The sequence below is a fragment of the Excalfactoria chinensis genome, chromosome 8 (genome assembly GCF_039878825.1).
Source record: "Excalfactoria chinensis isolate bCotChi1 chromosome 8, bCotChi1.hap2, whole genome shotgun sequence".
NCBI lineage: Eukaryota > Metazoa > Chordata > Aves > Galliformes > Phasianidae > Excalfactoria > Excalfactoria chinensis.
In genome coordinates, this window is record NC_092832.1 from 5,713,412 (window position 1) to 5,734,384 (window position 20,973).

A 20,973-nucleotide genomic window follows, 5' to 3' on the forward strand; every position below is an offset into this window, starting at 1 on the left:
ATGCGGTGCCCACAGCCTCCTTAGGCAACCTGTTCCAATGTGTCACCACCCTCTGGGTGTAAAATGTCCTCCTAATATCTAACCTACGCCTCCCCCTTAGTTTAAAACCATTCCCCTTTGCCCTGTCATTGTCAACCCACATAAACAGTTGTTACGCTTGTATCCACGGACAATATTCTTTTATACTGCACAGAAAGGCCTAAGGAACCAAAAAAGAATCATACCCTTCACATGAAAAAGCACATGTAGGAGAGGGAAGCCAGTGGGAATGTCTGTCACAGTGCTCCAACTGTGGCTCCCTCAGCTTTCCTCTCATACACTTTTATTGCCTCTGGACTCAAAACAACTGCAACACAATTTATCAGATGAGATCATTACTGATTTTTCATCCATTTAAGAAAATTTTTAAAAGCCTTTCTCTTAACTATATCCAAAGGCTGATAAAGGAACTTTGTACCTGATGTCAACCTGTAATCCAGATTCACATTCAATCTTGCTGATGTCTAAGAGGAAACGTGTGAGCAAAAACTGCATTTTTATCTCTGCCCATTTCAAATTAACACATTTCAGCAACTTGCGTACTCACCATTTCATGTATACCATTCTAAAATGCTTGAATATCATCCAGAGGAAGGTACTTGCAACTACCTTTCCTAGTCCTGGAGAGGATAAGGTCAAACAAAGCATGGTACTGAAAGAGAGGTTGCAAAGCATCAGTTTTTTTTTTCATGCATGTGTGAAATACACAATGATTCAAATTCCTCCTGAGTAACAGACTTACATTCCTTTGAAGAAAGGATTAAAGAAGATGAGAATAAATCACCAAACCTTTTGACAGAACTTACTAGCTTCTTTGAAGAAAGAAGTTCGGAGTTTTACTCTGATTAAAAGCAAAACATTTATTTCTAGAATATTAGAGTATAACAATTTACTGAAAAGTTATGTAAGAGAAACAAAGCTATGTAATGCATTGAATGGAAGTTTAAAATCAGGAGAAATGTGCAGTGCTCAGAATGTTATCTAAGACTTCAAAGCAGCAGCTGTGAGGAATCAAGACTCAAAAATGAGTATCACAGGAAGCGGGACCTTATCAAGTTAAATGTGAGAGTAATAGCCCAAGTAACAAACCGTGAAGTGTGGGGGTATGAAATTATGATAAAGTTCCTACTAAGCAGAAAAAGGAACCTTCAAAAAGCAAGCAAAAAACATTCTGTAAAAGAATTCACTTTTTCCAAATTATAAAAAGGGAGAGCTGCTCTCAGAATTAGTACTTTAAAGTTTTGTTTGGACAAAACTGGTGAGATTTACCAGCTTGATTTTATTTATATATGCATTTGTCTGCATACACATGTACCGGCACATATACATATCATATATATAAAAACATACACATCTATATACACACACATACATATATCATGCAGTTGCTACCCCCAGTAATCAACTGAACTGGGGACAAAATACATCTGAAAGTAAAAATGGGGATCTTTCTACAGTTTGTTATGTCAGTGACATCATTCTAAATGAGTTGAGCATATACCAGAAGAAACACTGGAACTAGCACACAGTGAAAGGTTGCTGATGCTTGGTGAGACAACTTTAAACACTGAGTGCCATCAGATTCTCTATTTCATCAAAATCAAAAACTGTTGCAAATAAAAGGAAGAATTTTCTGTTTAATAATACTATCATTATTACTATTGTTGTTACTGCTAAAGCAATGTGAAAATCTAACCTTATTTGGGCTGACCAGTGTTTCACCAAACCTCAAATCTTGACTTCAGCAATGCTCACCAGAAGCGTTGATAGAAAACTGAAAGAAGTAGATGAATGTAGAAGGATTCTGTGTTGGTCTTTCCAGTCCAGAGCAGTAAAGATGCTTTCTGTGCTGGAGCCTCCTACACAGGATCTAGATGCAGAAGAGAGAGAGACAGCTGTCACAAATTCCATCTCAGTAGCTTCTTACAGCAACACATTTTAAAGACCCAATGAGTGAAAACTGTTTCCTTTTGTTTGCTTTTAGTGTTTTTATTTGTTTAAGCCTTTATCCCCTCAGAAAGAAATGGAATAATGCAACCATATTTATTTGTTATTCTATTTATTATTTTATGGACTTGGCATGTCCACTTCTCCAATCTGTTTCCCAAATAAGGAATCCTAAGCTATTTAATCTTGTCATATATAAAAGCAATGCCACATCCACTTACCTGTGCCATTCCTGCTCTCTTCTGGCTCTGTGGTGACATTGTTTTCAATCGGTAAGGCTAAAACTGCATATCATATTCTAGATATGAGCGTAACATGGATCTCTCACAGTGGCATAAAAAAAGTGTCTGCTTTGTATTTTGTTATTACATGGATCAGCCCTTAAGTCCTTTTTAAGAAGAACTGGTATCACACTGACAACATTTCTTCTGGCATCAAGGCTGACATAAGTGACAGGTTATATGTTACAGTTATTCGTTCAGAAATGTCATATTTGAGTTCCTTTAAAACGCTTTTCCAGCGAATACAACCATATGGCAATTCTTATTGCTTGATATTACTTTCATCTTCTAAAACAACTTCTGGTGATGGCAGACTTTTACAAATTCCCCAGTTTGTGAGAATCTCTCTAACCTTTGTTGTGAACATCAATGCAAACAATTCATTTAGTATTTTGTATTTAGCATCATCTATCTACCCAATCATCTCTCTGTGAAGCCTTCTGCTTGTGATGTGTTTATTTAAAAAAAGAACGTATTAAAGTCTGTAGCAAGTTGATTCTCCAAGCACTGTTGGTTATATTTAGCTTGACAGATTTTTATGCATTTTTTCCTATCTTTCTCTATTAACCTAACTTACTCTTCTTAAGGGCATCTTTCTAAAGACTTCTTTATTTTGCCATTTGGGTAGGTTTTTTTATGTTTTTAGTGAAGTTCATTTTTACAATATATATATTGATTGGTTGTATGTAATTATTCTGAGTCTCTCATAGATTTTTACACGTCTCTCTTGTCTGCATTACATTTGTTTGGTTGTTCTTTTTTGTTTCCTTTTAACTAGCTTCCTATTTTTTAATCTGCTCTCTCTGAAAGTTCAATATAACAAGTTTGTTGCCCTGCTTCTTGAATCAGTTCCTATGCACTAATAAGAACTAAATAAGTTTCTCTTACCCAGCATGAGTTGTAGCATATGAATTTTTGCATTATTCTATAATCTCTCTGCAGGGCCAATGTAATTTCACTTACACTGTTGAGTTTGTTTCATCATCTCCATCAGGTGACAATCAACATAGCCCTAACGCCATACTCTCCTTAGTTAGCCATTCATTCTGTGAACATTTTGGCAAACACGTTGGTAGAATTAACTTACTTCTCTGGCTTTGCTCTAAACCTTCCTTGGTATGGTACTTATATTCCTCAGGGATACAATAATTGATCCTTCATTACAGCTGTGTCCTTTGATTCTTTTCCTCCCTTCCAATTTTCAGAATCTACCTTCTCCATCTAAGACAAAATATTTTTCATTTAGAATGGATTTGTAGCACTTTTGTTTTGTATGAGTGCTGAAAGAAGATACAGTTAAAATGTAAGTGTATAAATGAAAATAAAGATTTCTCTGGACATTCTCTGATATGAGGGAATTTGTTTCAATTCAACAAGAAGCCTAAGGAATGTTTCAAAATCTTTCCAAACAGGAATTGACATAGTTTCCACTGTCCTGATTCTGCCATTTTGGTAGCCAATGAGGCTTGCTCATACCTATTCAAGCTACAGACCATGAAACACAAGAGCATTCTAGGCTATATTCCACTCATAATCTAAACCTTGATATAGAGCTGATAACCCGTATCCTTCTTGTTTTTATTGAATGTAATTTTTTTTAGGAGAATGCAAAGCATTTTTCCCTGCTTTGTTAGAGACATCAAATTCTTTGCTGTATACCGGTACTATTGCATAGCATCTATTTTATATTTTCACTCTACCTTATTGACTATTTTGTGATTACATTTATTCCCTTGTGCTGCCACATTCTGCAAATAGTTTGTTCTGCAATATGTTTCGACACTCAAAGTGAACTTATTGAATTTCTCTGTACTTGGTATTACAAGATAGCTTTTCTCTCAGCAGTCATATGTGTCTGACAGCACCAGCCCTTTTCTTCCTTCTGTTGTTTAGATCATCTCTGGCACTTATGTTCTTTGCTCCGTCAAACAGAGCTGTCCGAGACTGTGCTGGGCTCCCATCCATCAAAGCCTGCTTGCTTTTTTGTCAGTCCTCCACAGCCAATAACCTGTACCAGAAATGCTTGACACTCAGCTAAAAAATGCCTCCCAGCTGCTACCTGACTTTGCTAATTCATAGTTCGACATGAAAACAAAGGATTGACCAGGACACAAGGAACACTGGTGGATTTTGCAGTCAGCAGTTAGGCAGATAGTTTCAATCAGTTAACAGAATTTCTTCTGCAGCAGGTTCCCCTCTGACAGAACAGCCTCTGTCTCAGCAGCACAGCCCTAATCCTCCCTGAACAGGAAAAGACTTATGAGGCATCACTGCAGCACAGCTGCCACAGAAACAGTTCTGGCTAAAAGTAATGGTACTTAAAGTATTGCACTGATTACCCTCATCTGTGTTCGTTTTTTTCCCCATGAATATTTGATGACACAAAGCCATCTTGAAGGACCTGCATAAATTAAATTGTTGAGGAGGTTGTGTGATGGCAGGCTTGTTACTGAGGAATCCGTGTAGCAGGAATCCCTGTGCCTGAAAAGATCATGCAGTCAATTATCTTTTCAAGTCAGGCTCACATCATAGATACAGTCTCATTTTCTAAGGGTCCCATTCTCTGACGCAACATGCAGGAGCTTTCCAGTTCCAATTCTGATAATCTTTACAATCTTTACAGAATGAGTAACTGCAAAATTAACAGTAGTGGGAGTTCTAAGGCTTTAACGACAAAACACATGCAAAACTTCCTATGAATTATGTCTTTCACAGTGTGTCGTCCTTTGCCTGTACACAAATTGACAGTACACGAAAAGTTTACTTCTCTGATCATAGTAATCGTTTGCTTTGATGAAGGCATTATGAGATACTAGGTTTCTCCAGCTTCTCAGAACTTTAAATTACTATAGAATTCAGAACTTCTAAAATTGATACTGATGATCTGATGTTGTGATCACGCCTCAGTGGAGAATTTAGAAAGGGGAAAAGTCTCTGCGAGGAGTTCTGTCATGCTGCAGCACATCTGTCTCAGCAAAACAGATCAGATGTGGCAGGCCAGCTCTGACTCTTTGCTATGGGATTCAGCTCTATATTTTGCACCTCTCAGTCAAATTATGATATGTAGAGTGCAATTATAAGGAAATCTCTTTTGTCAGAAAAGATCTCACACAACTTTCATCAGCAATTAAAGAGTCCAAAATTGCATTGCATTATCTGTTCTTGTAGCTTCTCATACCTTCATAAGAGGCAGTCTAAATTCTCAGTCTCTAGGCTGTGTTCACATCACCTGGATAATTCTGGGTGTCACTGGCTTCCTGAATATGTGAGCTGCAAGACAGGTATAGTGCTCTGATAGCAGCAGGAGCCCGTCCCTGACTCCCCGTCATATGGCAGGAACACATCCAGCCTAGTGATATCAAAGGCAGAGAAGCCCAAGAGAAAGACAGTAGCCAAGATTGAGTTGCCAGAATAATTCCTCCATCCCAAATGCGCTCTGAGCCCAGGAGGACACACAGCCTGATTGCATTACCTCCTCTGCTGGCAGGAAGCATGCAAACACATTGATGGTCAGGGCAATAAGAGGTGCTGCAGCATATGGCCTGCTCTGAGACTGCAAGCTGCAGCATGGCCCTTCTCACTGAAAGCTTGATGCCATTCCTTTGTGTTATGCATTCCATACTGACACAGTCTGTACAAGAAGTCTAAAACCTGCTTCCTTTGCAAGCATGCAATTTCTGGAGTTTTTTTCTCCATTCACAATAGTCAGCTACACAGTATCTAGTCACTAAAACAACTTATTTCCTGATAATGGGAAACAAGATTACAAGGCAGATGCAGAAGACCATATGCAAGGAAAGCACTAGATTTTTTCTCTCATGCAATGTGTGCATATTTAGACGCACTTGTAGCTAACATGCAGTATATCAAACCACCACGCTCAAGTCAAGTCAAAAATAGTAACTAGGATCAGATACTTCTGCTGTGTTCACCATTTGGGGGGCAGGAGCTACCCTGATTCTTTCATAAGTACAAGACCCCCCATTACAATGCATGACCATCCCAGTGATTCCAAGTGGAAGAACTTAGGCTGAACATTGCTTTGATTTAACGACTCAATATTTGTATATGCAGTCACTTAATTTTATTAATTTAGCGGAAAAGAGTTGTGCATGGTTGATCTATCTTGCCACAAGGCTGATGGGCACCCACCATGCCAAGGGACAGCATTCTGCCCAGCTCCCAGCAGCTGCCTACCCACCATATCGCAACCCCAACATGGCCTGTATGCACAACTCAGGGCTGGTGATAGGAGCACCTGCTGCACCTCAATAAGCTCTGCTGTGCCAGAGCTGGTCTCAACATGCAAGTCCAGATCTTCCCCGAGCACCACTACTAAGAATATATTTCCCATCATATCTGCACTTTAGCTTTTAAGGAGTGTTAATAGATCCTGTCTCACGGCCCTACGCAATCACCTCTTTTCTAGACAAACCCAGAAGTGCCATTCTCACTCTCTTTAGCAGAAAGGGTATGAAGTAGAACGCTCTCAACACGGTCACCACACGTAGGGTAACTGGTATTACAAATATCACACAAATATAGAAACTATGGAAAGAGCAAAAGAGCTTTTCAAACAGAACCAGAAGACAACTTTGCAAGTTTAATTTGGAGCCCTTCAAGCAAGCAGGTTTTTATATTCTCATTATTCTCTGCCCAGGAAGCATTTATCACTATGAATTTGTGAAATAGAATAAAAAGAGAAGATCAGACTTGCAGGAAAGCCTCTCCCTTTGCTACAATCTGTTAAGGACAGAAAGGAAAGGATATTTGTGTGTGTGTGTAGGAGAGAAAGGAGGTTTGAGGTGGGGGAGTATACCGAAAGAAATACAAATACAGTTTCACAGTGGAAGTGTGAGTGTGAGAACACAGGATCTGTACTTTATCTAATACTTTTGCAGTTTCCATCAGTGTATAAAGGAAAATGAACACTGCTAATTTAAAACATCTATAATGACTTGCAAGAAAAGGAAACAAACTTCTATTGAAACTTTGAGGAAAAAAAATTGGAAAATGGACTGCCTTTTTTACTTTTAAGGCAAGGGGATAGAAGTTCTCTTACATTAACCTATTTTAATTTAAAGGTACATAGTGAACTAAGTTCTTTTTATAACGTTTAGAACAAAAAATATGTTCTATTACGATCATATTCTTATTTAGCTTTTAATACTTAACTGTGTTATTTAAGTATATACATACAAATATGTATTAATCTCAGCAAAAAATAACATTTGGTAATGATGTCTGAGTGAAAGTTTCATTCAGAAGGGCTTCTCTGAGTGCAGGGCCTGGCCCTCTGCAGGTCCCGGTTCCCACATATGATGTGAAAGTAGGGCAGCCTTTCTGGCACATGCTCCAGCATTGCCGTACCTGTTTAAGGCCACCATTCTGTACACATAATTACTTCAGCTTTCTCCTTGCTGAGCTAGAATTTAGGAATGATCCCTAATTGATTCTACCACCATACTTACATTGAATGTGATTTATCACGAAAACATTCCTTCACTCCAGCTTGCTTCATTGGAGAGTAGCCCATAAGAACTCTGAGTAAGACAGAAATTCAAGATGGATTTTGAAAGTAGTATAGCAGATGTTTAATGAAGAACAAGGTCTCTGCAGTAAAACACATGTTATTAAAGTTAATAGAACTTACAGTAAGAAAACTGTATTTAACTGAGAGGATGCAAATATTCAGAATTTAATCACTGATCTGCAGTTTAATGCTGGAAACTAGCAATAGTCCTATAATCAATACCACTTAATATGAAGAAAATGGCATTTCAGAAAAGATTTTGTGTCCACAGTTTTGGACATGAAAAAGAGCACCAGTCAAGAGCAGACATGACCACAAGCTACGTGTCAGAACAGCATCAGGCAACTGGAGATTCCACGTTGCTAATTTAGCGGAGAAGCTTTACTCCTCAGCAGCCCCACCTCTTCTGGTAAATCTCACCTGCCTCTGGAATGGTTTCCCTGCATTAGTTAATCTCAGAAACTGAAATGAAAGCAGGAAAAGAAATCAATGAGAGGCTTAGTCAATATGGCAAACCTAATGCATTAGATTGTTTTGCTCAATTATATTCCTTTTCCTTAACTTAATTTAGGTAACCATCAGGTAAAGGATGAAAAAAATAGCTATGTACAGTCAACGCAACAGAAGCTATCAACTGATTTAAGCAGCTGGCCAAAGCAGTTAGCAATACATCTATCCTTTGGTTCATTTTTTCCCTAGATCTACATAATACATGCATGAGTTACATTTTTTTCTAGAGCATTAAACCTAATGGCTGGATAGTTCAAATACAAAACTGCTCTGAACAAATTCATGAAGTTTAGAGATCTGGTATGGGTCCCAGAAATACCCATCTGTCAATACATTTTAGTGGTCCCCACAGTCTCATACTGAAAAATCTAAAGACTCTGCATTTAGAAAGGGCTGGATAAATGCTGGCAATTGCTTGGAACTATTTATTGATACAATATTCTGAAAATGAGGAGACTTTTTTTTAGATGTAATAGCGCTGCCAACTACAGTAAACAGCTAACAATGTCTTTTTATTGTTTTCTTTCTCTACAGGTATACCCAGTATTTCCAGTATTGGTAGTAAGTAAAAAGACACAGTATTGTTTTGCATTTTCATTCAGCTTCTTGGATCTAGTTTCCCAACATCCCTCTCTGTTGCAGATGATGCTTATCTGAAATGTGCTCTACAGTGAAGGGGTTATGTACTGAATTACATTAACATGTAACTGTATTATATGGTCAGAGAGATTGTCACTCCTGACAACACATCTGCCTTCAAGCACAGATTTTCAGGTGCATTCTTGTCAGCAGATGAAAGATGAGTGCTGTAAAAACGATGGAGAGAATTAAAACTTCCACAGGAAATATTTCTTGAGTGCATTTTGTAAAACTGTTTACTAATAACAAGGAAGTGTAGGACTATTAATTTTCATCTGCTTGTGTGTAAATTCAAAGAGAGAATAGAAGATTTCAAAAATACTTCTAATTTTTGCGCAGCGGCTTAGTAAATGCAGTGTATCTCTTTAAATCTTTGCATTACCACCAGTGGCCTTTGAACTGGGCTTTTCTGCACAGAACAAAAAGAACTGCGCTCCTCGTAAAAAATAATCCTGCTTTTCTGTATGCATATGAAGCTTCAAAATATCACACCAAAACTATGATAAAATCATAATGTTATAATGTGAAGAACAAGCGTATCAAGTAAGTAGCAGATTAATCATGTCAGAACACTTAAACAAAGGAAGAACATAGTAACTGAGCTCTGTGCCTCAGCTGAGTTCCACAGCAGACAAGTGCACGCAGTCAAGGCATGTCAGCTGCTTACAAATAGAGTGCAGGGCTAGAAATCTATCATGCTGTGGCTGACTGAAAGAATATTCCCCACAGCCTCAGCTTTGCAGAAACCTTAGATGCAACTTCTATGAGATGCAGGACTATCACAATGATAAAATATCACCATAGTAAAATACAATTTGCCATACCTGATATCCAGCTGAAAAGCTTCTAATAATTTGGATAAAACTGCCTCACTTCTTATGATGCATAGTCAGGTCTGCCAATTTATAAATCAGCTCAGTTTGTGGAAGCTCATGAATAGCACTGATTTGTTAAACTCTAGGCAGCAAGCTAAATATCATCAAAACTAGCCTCCTCGTAAATAAGGACAGTGTTAACAGCTGAATGCCATGGCATCTGTTTTGTAGCTTTAAATATTGAAGCAGCATCAATGACAATAACCTGGAACTGAAAGCCTTCAATTTGAATAATGTAATTTTCCTGCTTCAGTATCTCCTTTGACGTTTTCATGACTGGAAATGGATAGTGATATGCTATTTGAAAACCATGTGTTTACACGTCTATTTTATAACACAATAAATAAATAAATAACAGGAAACCTAAAAAAAATAGAACTACATGGAAGAGAAGAGTAAGCTTATATTGGTGCTATCAGAAGTATCCTGACATTAATAACAGATGTGGGATGAGTGGGAAAATAGGTCTTTGAAGCATGGTTGTGCTGTGTTTTCTTAGTGCTGTGTTGCATGGACTATATACTTGTGTTTTCACTTCACGCTTCATACAACCCTTGTCACCACATCTACCATTCCTGAGCATCAGCAGATGTTGGCCTTTGAAAACTTAATAGGGAAACTCAAATACCTTTAAAGCAATGGTGACCTGAAAGGATGCAATGTTGACCTCTTTGTGTTCTACACTGGGTTCAATAGTACTGCTTATCTATTAAAAATGGAGAAAAATCTGTTTAACATTCTATAAGAAATTGAAAAATTAGTGCAAGCTTATGCTTTATCTTAAATGTGCTGTAAATATCTTGGAGTTTTTGTTTTGTTTTGTTTTTCTTGCTTTTCTTCTTAAATAGCTCAGAGGAAAAATAGCTCTACTTGCACAATGTTCTGACCATCTTTACTATAGAACAGAACCAGCAGAATTATCAGTTAAACAAGGGTAGAACCCATAATTATATTCTTGTCTCTAAGAGAATTTAACAGAATTACAATTAATACATAAGACTGAAAAAGATTCAGTAGTTGTGGCTGCTTTAATGGATTCTGCATTATTACTTCTTTTGTCTATGCTATGCTTGTGTTCAAATCAGCAGGGTTCCTCCCCAGCTGGGGACAGGAGTTTTTTCTCAGGAGATACCATTTGGATTTTATTTTGCCTGACAGCAAACACTACCTGTGGGGGTACTGCATTTTGCGTTCTTCAAGCTTTTTCAGGTACATTAGAATGGGACAGAAGGGAGGGAACAAAAGTAAACCAATGTGCCAGCAAAGAAATCAGGTGCCACTGCAACCAGTGTTCATTAAACACTCTGATGACCCCAATGAAAGTATCCCCAAAGAAAACTAAGATGTATTTTACTGTGTGCACATATACACATAATTATTTCTTTTATAATTCAATCATCTTGTGTTGAAGCAGTTTATCATTAGTTTGAGTACAAAGAAAGAGTGGTCATTAAGTAAACATCCTTTCTGATCATCTAGAAAGTAAATAAATAAATCCGAGCTTTCCCATTAAGGTCATTTGTACCTGCTGCTGTCTATCACTTGAATAATAGGTTTTCAGTCACTTCCAGCATTCTTGATTCCAACGCTGTCCCTTTCAGCATTTTTCAACCATATCTGCAAAGATATTTGGTGAGAGCATTAGCAATTAATGAGTCCCAAAACCATTTCATAGATGTAAAATTTATGATTAGCGGTACTTGCATATAATACTTGAACATTATGAAAACTGCATTACATTACTTGCTTATTGTATAATTTTACATAGACCAATGCATCACAATATTTGTTATTGTGACCACATACAAAAATAACTAGTTTGTACACGTATGCCTTCAAAAACCTGAATCTTCTAACCTATAACTTCTATCTTTATTCCTGTAAAGCATAACACCGCTAATTATGCTAAACAGTTTGTTATAAAGGGTATAATTAGATACAGGATAAGATAGACCTGATGTGCAAATAGCTCTGTGTGGGTGATTATCACCTTAAAACCTGCTGGTGGCAAATGAGTCAGAGTTTAGAGACAGACCGTGTGCCCAAGTGCAAGGTGGAATCAAGATATTCAAATGGTATTTTCTGCTTTGTTCTCTATATTTTTGTTATTCTTTACAGCCAGTTTCAAATTAAGAGAGCTTTTTTTGGAATGATAATCAGTATAAAACAGAATGAAATAAACCTTGAATGGGCATTCTTATTTTTATTGGTTTCTTAACCTTGAAAGATCTGGTGGATATCTTCCTGCATTTAAAACAGTGTTTGGATGAGAGTAACTTTGTTTGTTTTAAATATTTATTGTGACATTTTGAAGTGAGAAATATAAATATTATAAAGTTGTGAGAGCAAATACTAGAAATCTTATTTTTTTAAAACCACACTGGAAGTGTTTTGAACCTGATTACATCCCCTTGCACCAGTCAAGAACTTCTCTCACTAAACTTATAGTGGGGTAATAACCAAAGTTATTACAGTGCCAACTCTGGACTAGATTTTGTATGTAGGATTTAAATATGCATAACTGGGTTGTATTTATTTGTAGTTAGTTGAGAGCAAGTTTTACAGAGAGAATTGAATGGTTAAGAGATCATGAAGATGTTTATCTCCTTCAAAATCTTTTAAACAGTTTTAAGATTGTAATTGTGTTGTTTTGGATATGTTAGCAAAATATTCCGATTTCGATTCAGTTTTAAGGAAATCTGACTTTTTATTAAATAATTCTGTTAATCAGAGACCTGGTCTAAGGCAGTCACCTTATCTGAATAAGCAACTACAGAAAGACAGTATTTGTTTTCCCACAGTTGCTCTAATAACTCTAAGAGCAGAGAATTTTTCAAGTTTAACACTTAGGCTTTCTATATTAAAACTTTACAAAGCTGAAATATATATATATATATATATATATATATATATACATATGTATATAAATATATATATATATATATATATGTATAGCCTTTGTGGCTTTCATTTGAGTACCAGATCTGAAAGTAAATTGAACTTTCTAAGTCAAAGAAATTGTGAGTTTACTTACCTGGTAGGATTCATGAGAACACCATTGTTCTTCTACATAACAGTGCTGAACAGAATCCCTCTCTGTGTGGAGTGATAATATAATAACGTACTCCTCAAGGAAGCACTGATAAATGGCTGGGCTGGAATTTGGGAGAGTTTTTGGTTTAGTTTTGCTTGATTTGCCAGATCCACCAATTTTAACAGATAAGAAGAGCCATTCTCTCCAACCCAGTAGAAGTGGCCAGTGCCAGTTCTGAATTGTTTCTCATTCTTCATCCTGAAGTATCATCATCACCTAGGATTAATTCCAATCAGTAATTCTGATTAACGTCAGTCCTTGGAGTATAAAGAAGAACGAATCTTGAAATCAGCATTCTGATTTTTTTTTAAATGGGTTTTGGTTTACTGTTCTTCATCAGTTGCGATTGACAGTACAGTATTCTCAGTCTACCAGTGAATTCCAGCACCGCTGTAGGATAAAAGCAGAACAAACAATAATAATAACAACAATAATAATATTTCAGATATTTTTACAAATGCTACAAATACTTACAATTGAAGAATAGTCCTTCCAACCTCATTAGTGTGAGAATAACTGTATTTTACCTTAGTTAAAAGCAGTGGATTTTTTTTTTCTGAGAGCAGCTCCAAAACTTTCCAGAACTGAATCACTGGATTTTTAAAGCCTCTGAAAAGATCGTTTTCTTTTACTCTGAAATAACTGGATGCATAGAGAACTAATTGCATTTAAATTATTCCAACAGTTGTAAAAGATGTTATGGCTGAGGAGCTGCCATAAAAACAACCACATCTTCACATTTATGCAGAATTCTCCTTTCTTCAAAGGAACAGGTATGAAACTTCCTACATTGCTCCAAAAAGATTGCCTAAAATTGGCCCAGAATTTAAGACTTAATAAGATCAGTGCATGATTTAAAAACAAAAAAAAAAAAAAAAAAAAAAAAAAAAAAAAAAAAACAAAAAAAAAAAAAAAAAAAAAAAAAAAGCTTTTTTTTCATGAGGTACGTTATTGTGGCTTCAAGCAGACCTAGAAACAATGTAATAATCATCACATTACCTTTGCAAGAAGTGACGGTATATCGTCTGATCTGAACATTCAATTATGCCAGCAGTTAAAAAATCTCTGTTGCCACTGATCTGATACAAATGTTATTTTTAATTATTCTCAATCTTTTTTTCTTTAATTTTAAACCTAAAACCACTGTCATACATCTACCACTGTGCTCAGAAGATGCCGATTTTCTGGATGAAGTCATCTTTACTCTCAGCTACTCATTGTTTAAAATAGGCAGTGGCTAGGCCAGTTTTCAACAATTTCTACTGGAATCACTAAACTTGATTTTTTTTTCTAAGTACTCTTATGTGTTTTAAGCCAAAGATTTAAGAGACTAAACTTAAACATAACTACTCTCCCTCACTACAATTCTTTATAATGTGAATAAGTAATGACAGTAGGAAACACAAGTTCTCTTTGTCTAACCTTAGAGTGAGCATTACTTATGAGCTGCTAAAAATTACTCACAGTAAATCAATAAACATACTGTTTCTGGACAAGTCAGCTTAAACATTTTAGGAGAATAAAGTATACGAAGTGCCGATGCCCAGGCAGCAGTGTAGTCTTCACGTGCTCCATCACCTGCCCTTGGTCAGCATCCCTAAGGAAGGATAGTCCCTGTCAGTGGAAGTGCATTTTAATTTTACTGCCAGCTCAGTACTCAGTTGAAGTGAGAAACAAACAAAGAGACGATTAATTTCTGCCAACAAAATGACAAGTTTTTTCATGTGCAGCTGTCTGGCTGGAATTAGGCTGAAATGACTTGCTTCATTTCTGTTATTTCCCTAAATCAAAGCCACGATGTGGCATGAGGTATAGATTGCAATTCCAGGGAATACTTGAAATACATTTTCTTTATTTAATATATTTATACCCAAAACATTGAGGGAAGGTGGAAGGGAATGGCCAGAGGAAATGATCATATATATATAATATATCTGCAATCATCAGCTTTTCCTTTCTCCATAAATTATTTTTTTTTCAAGAGTTGGCTTTCAAACAAAAGGAACAAAAAAAGCAGAAATTTCCAATGCGAATTTAAAACTTCATGTCTTGATTTTCAGCTCATTCACATATCTCACATACCTTTACTATTTAAGGTGCCTACAACGCCCCTTACTTTTAAACAATGCACTAAAAATCTATTTTTAGAAGCACTTTTTCACATTTCTGTAGCTTTGTTTACCTAGAATACCTCCCATCAAACACTAAATAGCAGAGTAGTATCCTAGATTTCTCCAATGTTTCTTCTAGAATATTAACATTAATTATTCAGGAAAATAAGGCTTCAATTACAGAAGAGATCATGCAAACAAAATATTCTGGAATAGCATAGTTTATCTAGTAAACTTCTCTGTAAAAAGAAAATGTTTTGTGGTGATCACTTAGGGCTAGAGATATTTTCACAAGTTGCAGTAAAAGAATAACTAGCTTCTAAATGATTGTTACTGATGTCTGTTCAAAGGATGACTCATCCGCTCCAACATACTTGTGGGAATGACAGCTGATATTCTCTGACTTGGAAGTCCCACATATGTTTTTAGATAAAGCATTTAATGTCATATTCAAGGAGGGGAGGAGGGAGCTAGAAAGATAAGTGAAAAGACCTTTATCAGAAAATGTGTAATCTTGGTGATAATACATTCCCTGAGTATGGACATAAGAAAAAAAAAACCTTCTCCTTAGCAAATCTATATATATGTATTTAAATGTGAGTAAAAGAAGAATTGTCTCCTGGTGCATTAACCACACTACCAAGCAGCCCAGAGCTACTAAAGACAGCAGATGATTTCAACTTGATACAACCTTGAATAACAACATTTGAAGTTGACCTTGCTATGAGCACAGAGTAGAAAGGCCCTTCTAAGGTGGTTACAATTAGTGCTAATAACTAGTAATAATTACTCTTAATTGTTAATCCTTAGGCACAGTACATATGCTCATCTGTTTTGTATGCCCATTAAGAAACAGGGCTCAATATAGTCTAATTTAAAAGGTCAGGGAAGTTTTCATTATTTCAGCAAGTCACAGTCTCCATTTCAAGGCAGTTTGCAAAAAGAATCATGGATCTATAGAATTTATAGGATTACTTAGAAACACATAACACTGATTTTCTGTCACACAAGTAATGATTTTATTTGGACAAGACTAGATATTCCTTGAGGAAATCACTATCAGAATAAGAGTTGATATGATTTCATATATAGGATCTACAGTTGATTAAGTAACAGGTATTTCTGAAGGCATTACAAAGCTTTGAAACTGTTACTTTTATTTCTGGTGCTACCTAAGTTATTTTAGAAAATGTAATCAATAAAGATTGTTTTTCCTTTCTAGCTCCTGATTTTCATACATATTCTCCAATTTTCAGTCCATTCAAGCTTTAAAGCCAAATCTGAGCATTCCTGAAACTTAACCAGTGAATTCACAGTCCAAATAATTTATTTTTATGTATTTCAAACTTTTTTACCATAACAACTCAATGAGTGTTTCAGGAGGTAGAAGGTGGTTGCAGATGCATAGAATTATAGTCAAATAGTGTGCTAGGGTTATCATGCCACCTCAAGTATGGAATTTAGATAGCTTTTGTTGTGCACTGACTACTGTGTTTGCACTTCCTATGTGTGTGAATTGGTGGATCTGATTAGCAGAGGCAGGTTGTTTTCAATCAAGACTTAAGACTACCAAATCAGCTCAGTTTTCCTTACTTGCATTATGTTTACTAATAAGGACAAAACAAAAAACAAAAAAAAATTCAAGAATGATGCGATAATATATTTAGATCAAATATTAACTGATTCAATTTCGAAAGACTATCTAACAGTAAACAGCACAGTACAAGCCTTTCCTTAAATTGTTCACTTCACAGGAAAACTTGTGGGACATGCATTCACACCCAGCCATTTTCCTTTCACCTTTGACAAATTGGTCTGAAGATGCAGTAGTAAAAAATCACATCCTCCTACTGGATCAGGCGGTTGAAGCCCCAGTGTTTTTCTCTTCACCTCTCGCTAAGTCTTCCATTAAAACTGATATACCGGTGAAACACACTATCTTCAAAAAGACCTATCAGCCTAGATCCTTTATACCAAAGAGACGTGACAACAGCAATCTACATACCACACAACTGAATTCCTTGTATGCAAAAATAAATTCCCCTCTCACCATTTATAACACTGCTGTGTAGGCTGATGTGACCATAAAGGAAAATTCTATTCAGGCTCAGAAAAGAAACAGCTGCAGTACTCACAGAAGATAAAAATGTCCGAATCTGGTGTCCAAAGCTAGGCAGATGGGAGCTGTCAATGATCAAAAAGAACAGAAATAAAACAAAATGAAACAGAATATAAAAGACCATGTCCCACATCAGGGTCCAAAGAAAAGTTTTCTCCCCTTCTACCACTAGCTCATCTCCTTACTTGCTCTTAGCTCCAGCAGCCAGCACCATTAAGTGTAATCATTCCACCCTACCTCAGCACTAGAACATATTGACTGTAGGAAATGAAGCTCTAAAGACACATATCTTATGCCTTCATGAGAGACAAAATGCCTCTATATGTAGGCGACATGACTCTAGAGCCCTTGAGATACTTAGACATTTTGGATTTTTACAAAAAAATAATCTAGCTGTGAAATATTAGATGTGAAACAAAATAAATACAGCACACAAAAAATGTGAGAGCAAAGAAAAGGTCCACTGTACTGGAAAATATATGTCTTCTGTTATCAGAAATGTGTTTCACTCAAAAGGTCCTAAAACAGGATGCAATGGTAAGATATTTGTCTTTGGTAAGAAATCTATATTTGTCTGATATTCTCATTTTATCTCTACAGTGCAGATGAAAAGAATATGCTTCTATTTTGTTCTATGTGTTAGAACCACATACGTTGGTCTTGAATATCTTCTCACAATGAACAATGATATTATGAACCATTGAAGATAAACTGTTACGCACAGTATTTTATGTCCATTTGGTGTTTTGGGAGTCATCAATTGCTTGTTTTCTTGTTCAGTGTGGAGTCATGTACTGTTCAAGTGCAACCTAGAATAGTTCAGTAATGGATGTTTGTAATCTATGTCTTTGTCCACATGCTTGCCTGTTTAGAACAATATCACAGATGCAAATAACAAAACCTGATTTTTCCTGATGCATGCAGATCCTCCAAAGTTTGATAGGATATGGCCGAATATTTCTTCTCTTGAGGTTTCTAAACCAAACCAAGGTAGGATGCTGTAAAATTCCTAGTGGTGTAAAATTTCCCAAATTTCTTTCAAAGAGCCCCCAACATGGCAGCAAAAATAGTAACAATGGTAATGCAACTCATTTTTTTTTTCTAGTGCTGAGTAATGATATTCTGTGAGAAATTATCTATAGAGTTCAACATCAAAGAAACCTTAACTGAATTGGGCATCTTTCAACAATTAGATCATGCACAATGATACGTAAAATCTGCAAATGTAGACACACAGGTTATAAGTACTGACACACGTAAAGTTGTACGGAAGCCCCTAAATAATATGGTATGACTTGTATAAACAGCACAGTCTGTATTATGAACAAGTTTCAGATTTTTTGAGTGAGAAAGATTGCAATTGTTTTCTTTAAGCGCACTTATTTATATTTTGTTTGCACTTTCTTTTCCCAAGCAAGCTGGGAATTCTCAGCTTGTATGCCATTCAGCCTGCAAGCATGGTCTCTGCAGAATAGACTGTTCTCTGCAATTCAAATTCCACACAAAAAAATTACTCACAGACTTTGTCATGATGATTAGTACTGAAAGTGACAGAATGACTTCTTTAGATGAGTAATAATGTAAAAGCAATATTCTTTGTTATTTGAAGATTTATTCAGCTCTGCTACACATTCCATAACAATCATTCAGTGTAAAAATATAATGGTCCTTCTTTTTTATCCTTATTTACTGCCATGATAACCATTCACTCCCAAGAAAACCCTGCAGAAATTTGGCCAGCAGCTTGCTCTGACAATTCACATACCGATGGAGAAAGAAATTAATTGATATAGAAAATAGCCATTCAACTAAACTAACAAGCAAACAAACAAACAAACAAAAGGATTCTGTTGGGAAAGTATCTTAGAATGGCTGCAGCTCTATCCATTGATTACAGTGACCAGATGGAGATGTACTCATGTATGTATAAAACTTAATGTGTTATAGGTGTAAGCTTCTACATGCTCTACACTTAAAAAAAAAAAAAAAAGAAAAGAAAATCACAGTTCATCTGTGCTCTCTATAAGGATTAGCAACATACTTTAGTTTGTATTATTCGCATACATTTTGAACTAAGTATCCCTGATAATATGACAGTATTCCAATAATTTAATTAAGCCCAATTTCTATTTTCCAAGTTTTTGCATATGTTCTTTAAACAAACAAAACAAAATACAGGTTGACGTCTACTCCTCTGCTCTAAGGATTAGTCTGCCTTATTCACAACACATCATAGGTTAATCATTCATACTACTTGTAATCTAAGACCTAACTTCACTGCACAGTACATCTTGAGCAGCACAAGATTACTCATTGTTTCTTTCCCAGTAAATAAGAGCCAGCTTTACTAGAATTATTTTTGATATTTTGTTATGAAACAACAAACACAAAAACTTAAAAACATTTCTATTTAGATCATATGCTTGCAGTACATTGTTACAGCATTATATATTTACTGGAAATTAAATACCTGTTAATTATAGTGTGCACTGAGAATGATTTCAAAATTATATCTAATATTATTTTATCATGTTTTCTTTCTTTATGCTGATAGTCCAGAGTATATTTCATAAAACCCTTTGTAGGGCATACTGGTTGCCTTATAGCCTTTGATCACGAATTGTAGAAGTTATCATATAACATCTAGCAAAAAATCACCAGTGTGCAGATGTGAATTACTTCCCCTGTGTCTTGGATATTACAGCTCAAATGACTTAATAGTTGGTAGTCTATAATACATTTTCAGTAAGTTTCATGGTTTCCTATAAAAGAGTAGCCATTTGTAAAGTTAATTTAAAATGGTACAGAAACAAAATAAAGAAGTTTATTTTACTCTTTTGATTTATTCCTATATGAAATCTTTTCTAATTTGCTGTTCATTTTATTACCTATCCAGTTGCTCCCAAATTATCTATGACAACTGTTTCTTCTGTTCAAGTTGCAAACCACAAGAGAGGTAGGAATTCTTGGATTCATACAGTGATTTCATAGTGCTATGTGTCGTGAAAACATTGCACTGTATGAATCTGGAATATCTGTGAAGTGAACCCATCAGCTATACTGGTGAGGCATCTTCATTGACAACAGAAACATTCAGTCACATAAACATAAGACATACACAGAAAAAATAGTAATTCTTTTTACACAGTCACTGCTGACGTCTAAGGTGATGTAACGCTTGATTTTGAGCTAATGAAATATTAGAATATTCAGATTGTTACCTAGAAACAAAATGATTTTTAGAGATTTTCTTTCCTCACTCATCTGCATAAATTGTAAAAATGGAAAGAAAAAGGTTAGTTGAGGGGAAACAATACATTAAAAAGTCAATTGTCCATATCATCAAGAAGTATCTGTAAGTGCCATGGAATTGAATATGTAGTTATGTCTTCTAATGCATTGTAAGTGTGTCTTACATCTTCATTTTATTGTAACAGTGTGCAAATTGAAAGTATAGGCATTATTTTTTCTACTGATGTTTCAGCGTTTTATCAAAATAATGGCATTATGTGGGCATAATGAAGGATGCCAATGTTATCTCAGTGGCATACAGGCAACCTATTTGATTTGCATATTTATCAATCTGTCTGAGCTCTGAGATATTTTCATTGGTTTTCTTCATCTATTTATCTATAAAGAGTACATATAAACATGTCTTGTCTTTCTGTAGCTATTTGTGAGCATCTCCCTATTTACAAAACACACATCACTAAGGACTGGAGATATCAGCAAATGTTTGAACTCAGTTTGACCCATTCGATGAGATTATGATAACTATATGTTTTGAAGCAGGTCATTTCTAAGGTCACAAGAAAATCTCCTTTG

General features: G+C 35.8%; 1 protein-coding gene across 10 annotated transcripts in view; it reads left to right on the top strand.

Moving 5' to 3' along the window:
* The window catches only part of NTNG1 (netrin G1), a 146,919-nt gene that overhangs the window by 91,432 nt on the left and 34,514 nt on the right, over positions 1-20,973 (top strand). For 6 of the 10 annotated variants that reach the window (XM_072343207.1, XM_072343203.1, XM_072343208.1 and 3 more), the window contains exon 5: positions 8,845-8,871. In XM_072343207.1, coding sequence (XP_072199308.1) covers positions 8,845-8,871 — 27 coding nt within the window. Of the gene's footprint in view, positions 1-8,844; positions 8,872-18,072; positions 18,139-20,044; positions 20,105-20,973 lie in introns of all 10 variants that reach the window. The other 4 variants (XM_072343204.1, XM_072343209.1, XM_072343206.1 and 1 more) reach the window with 2 other exon arrangements.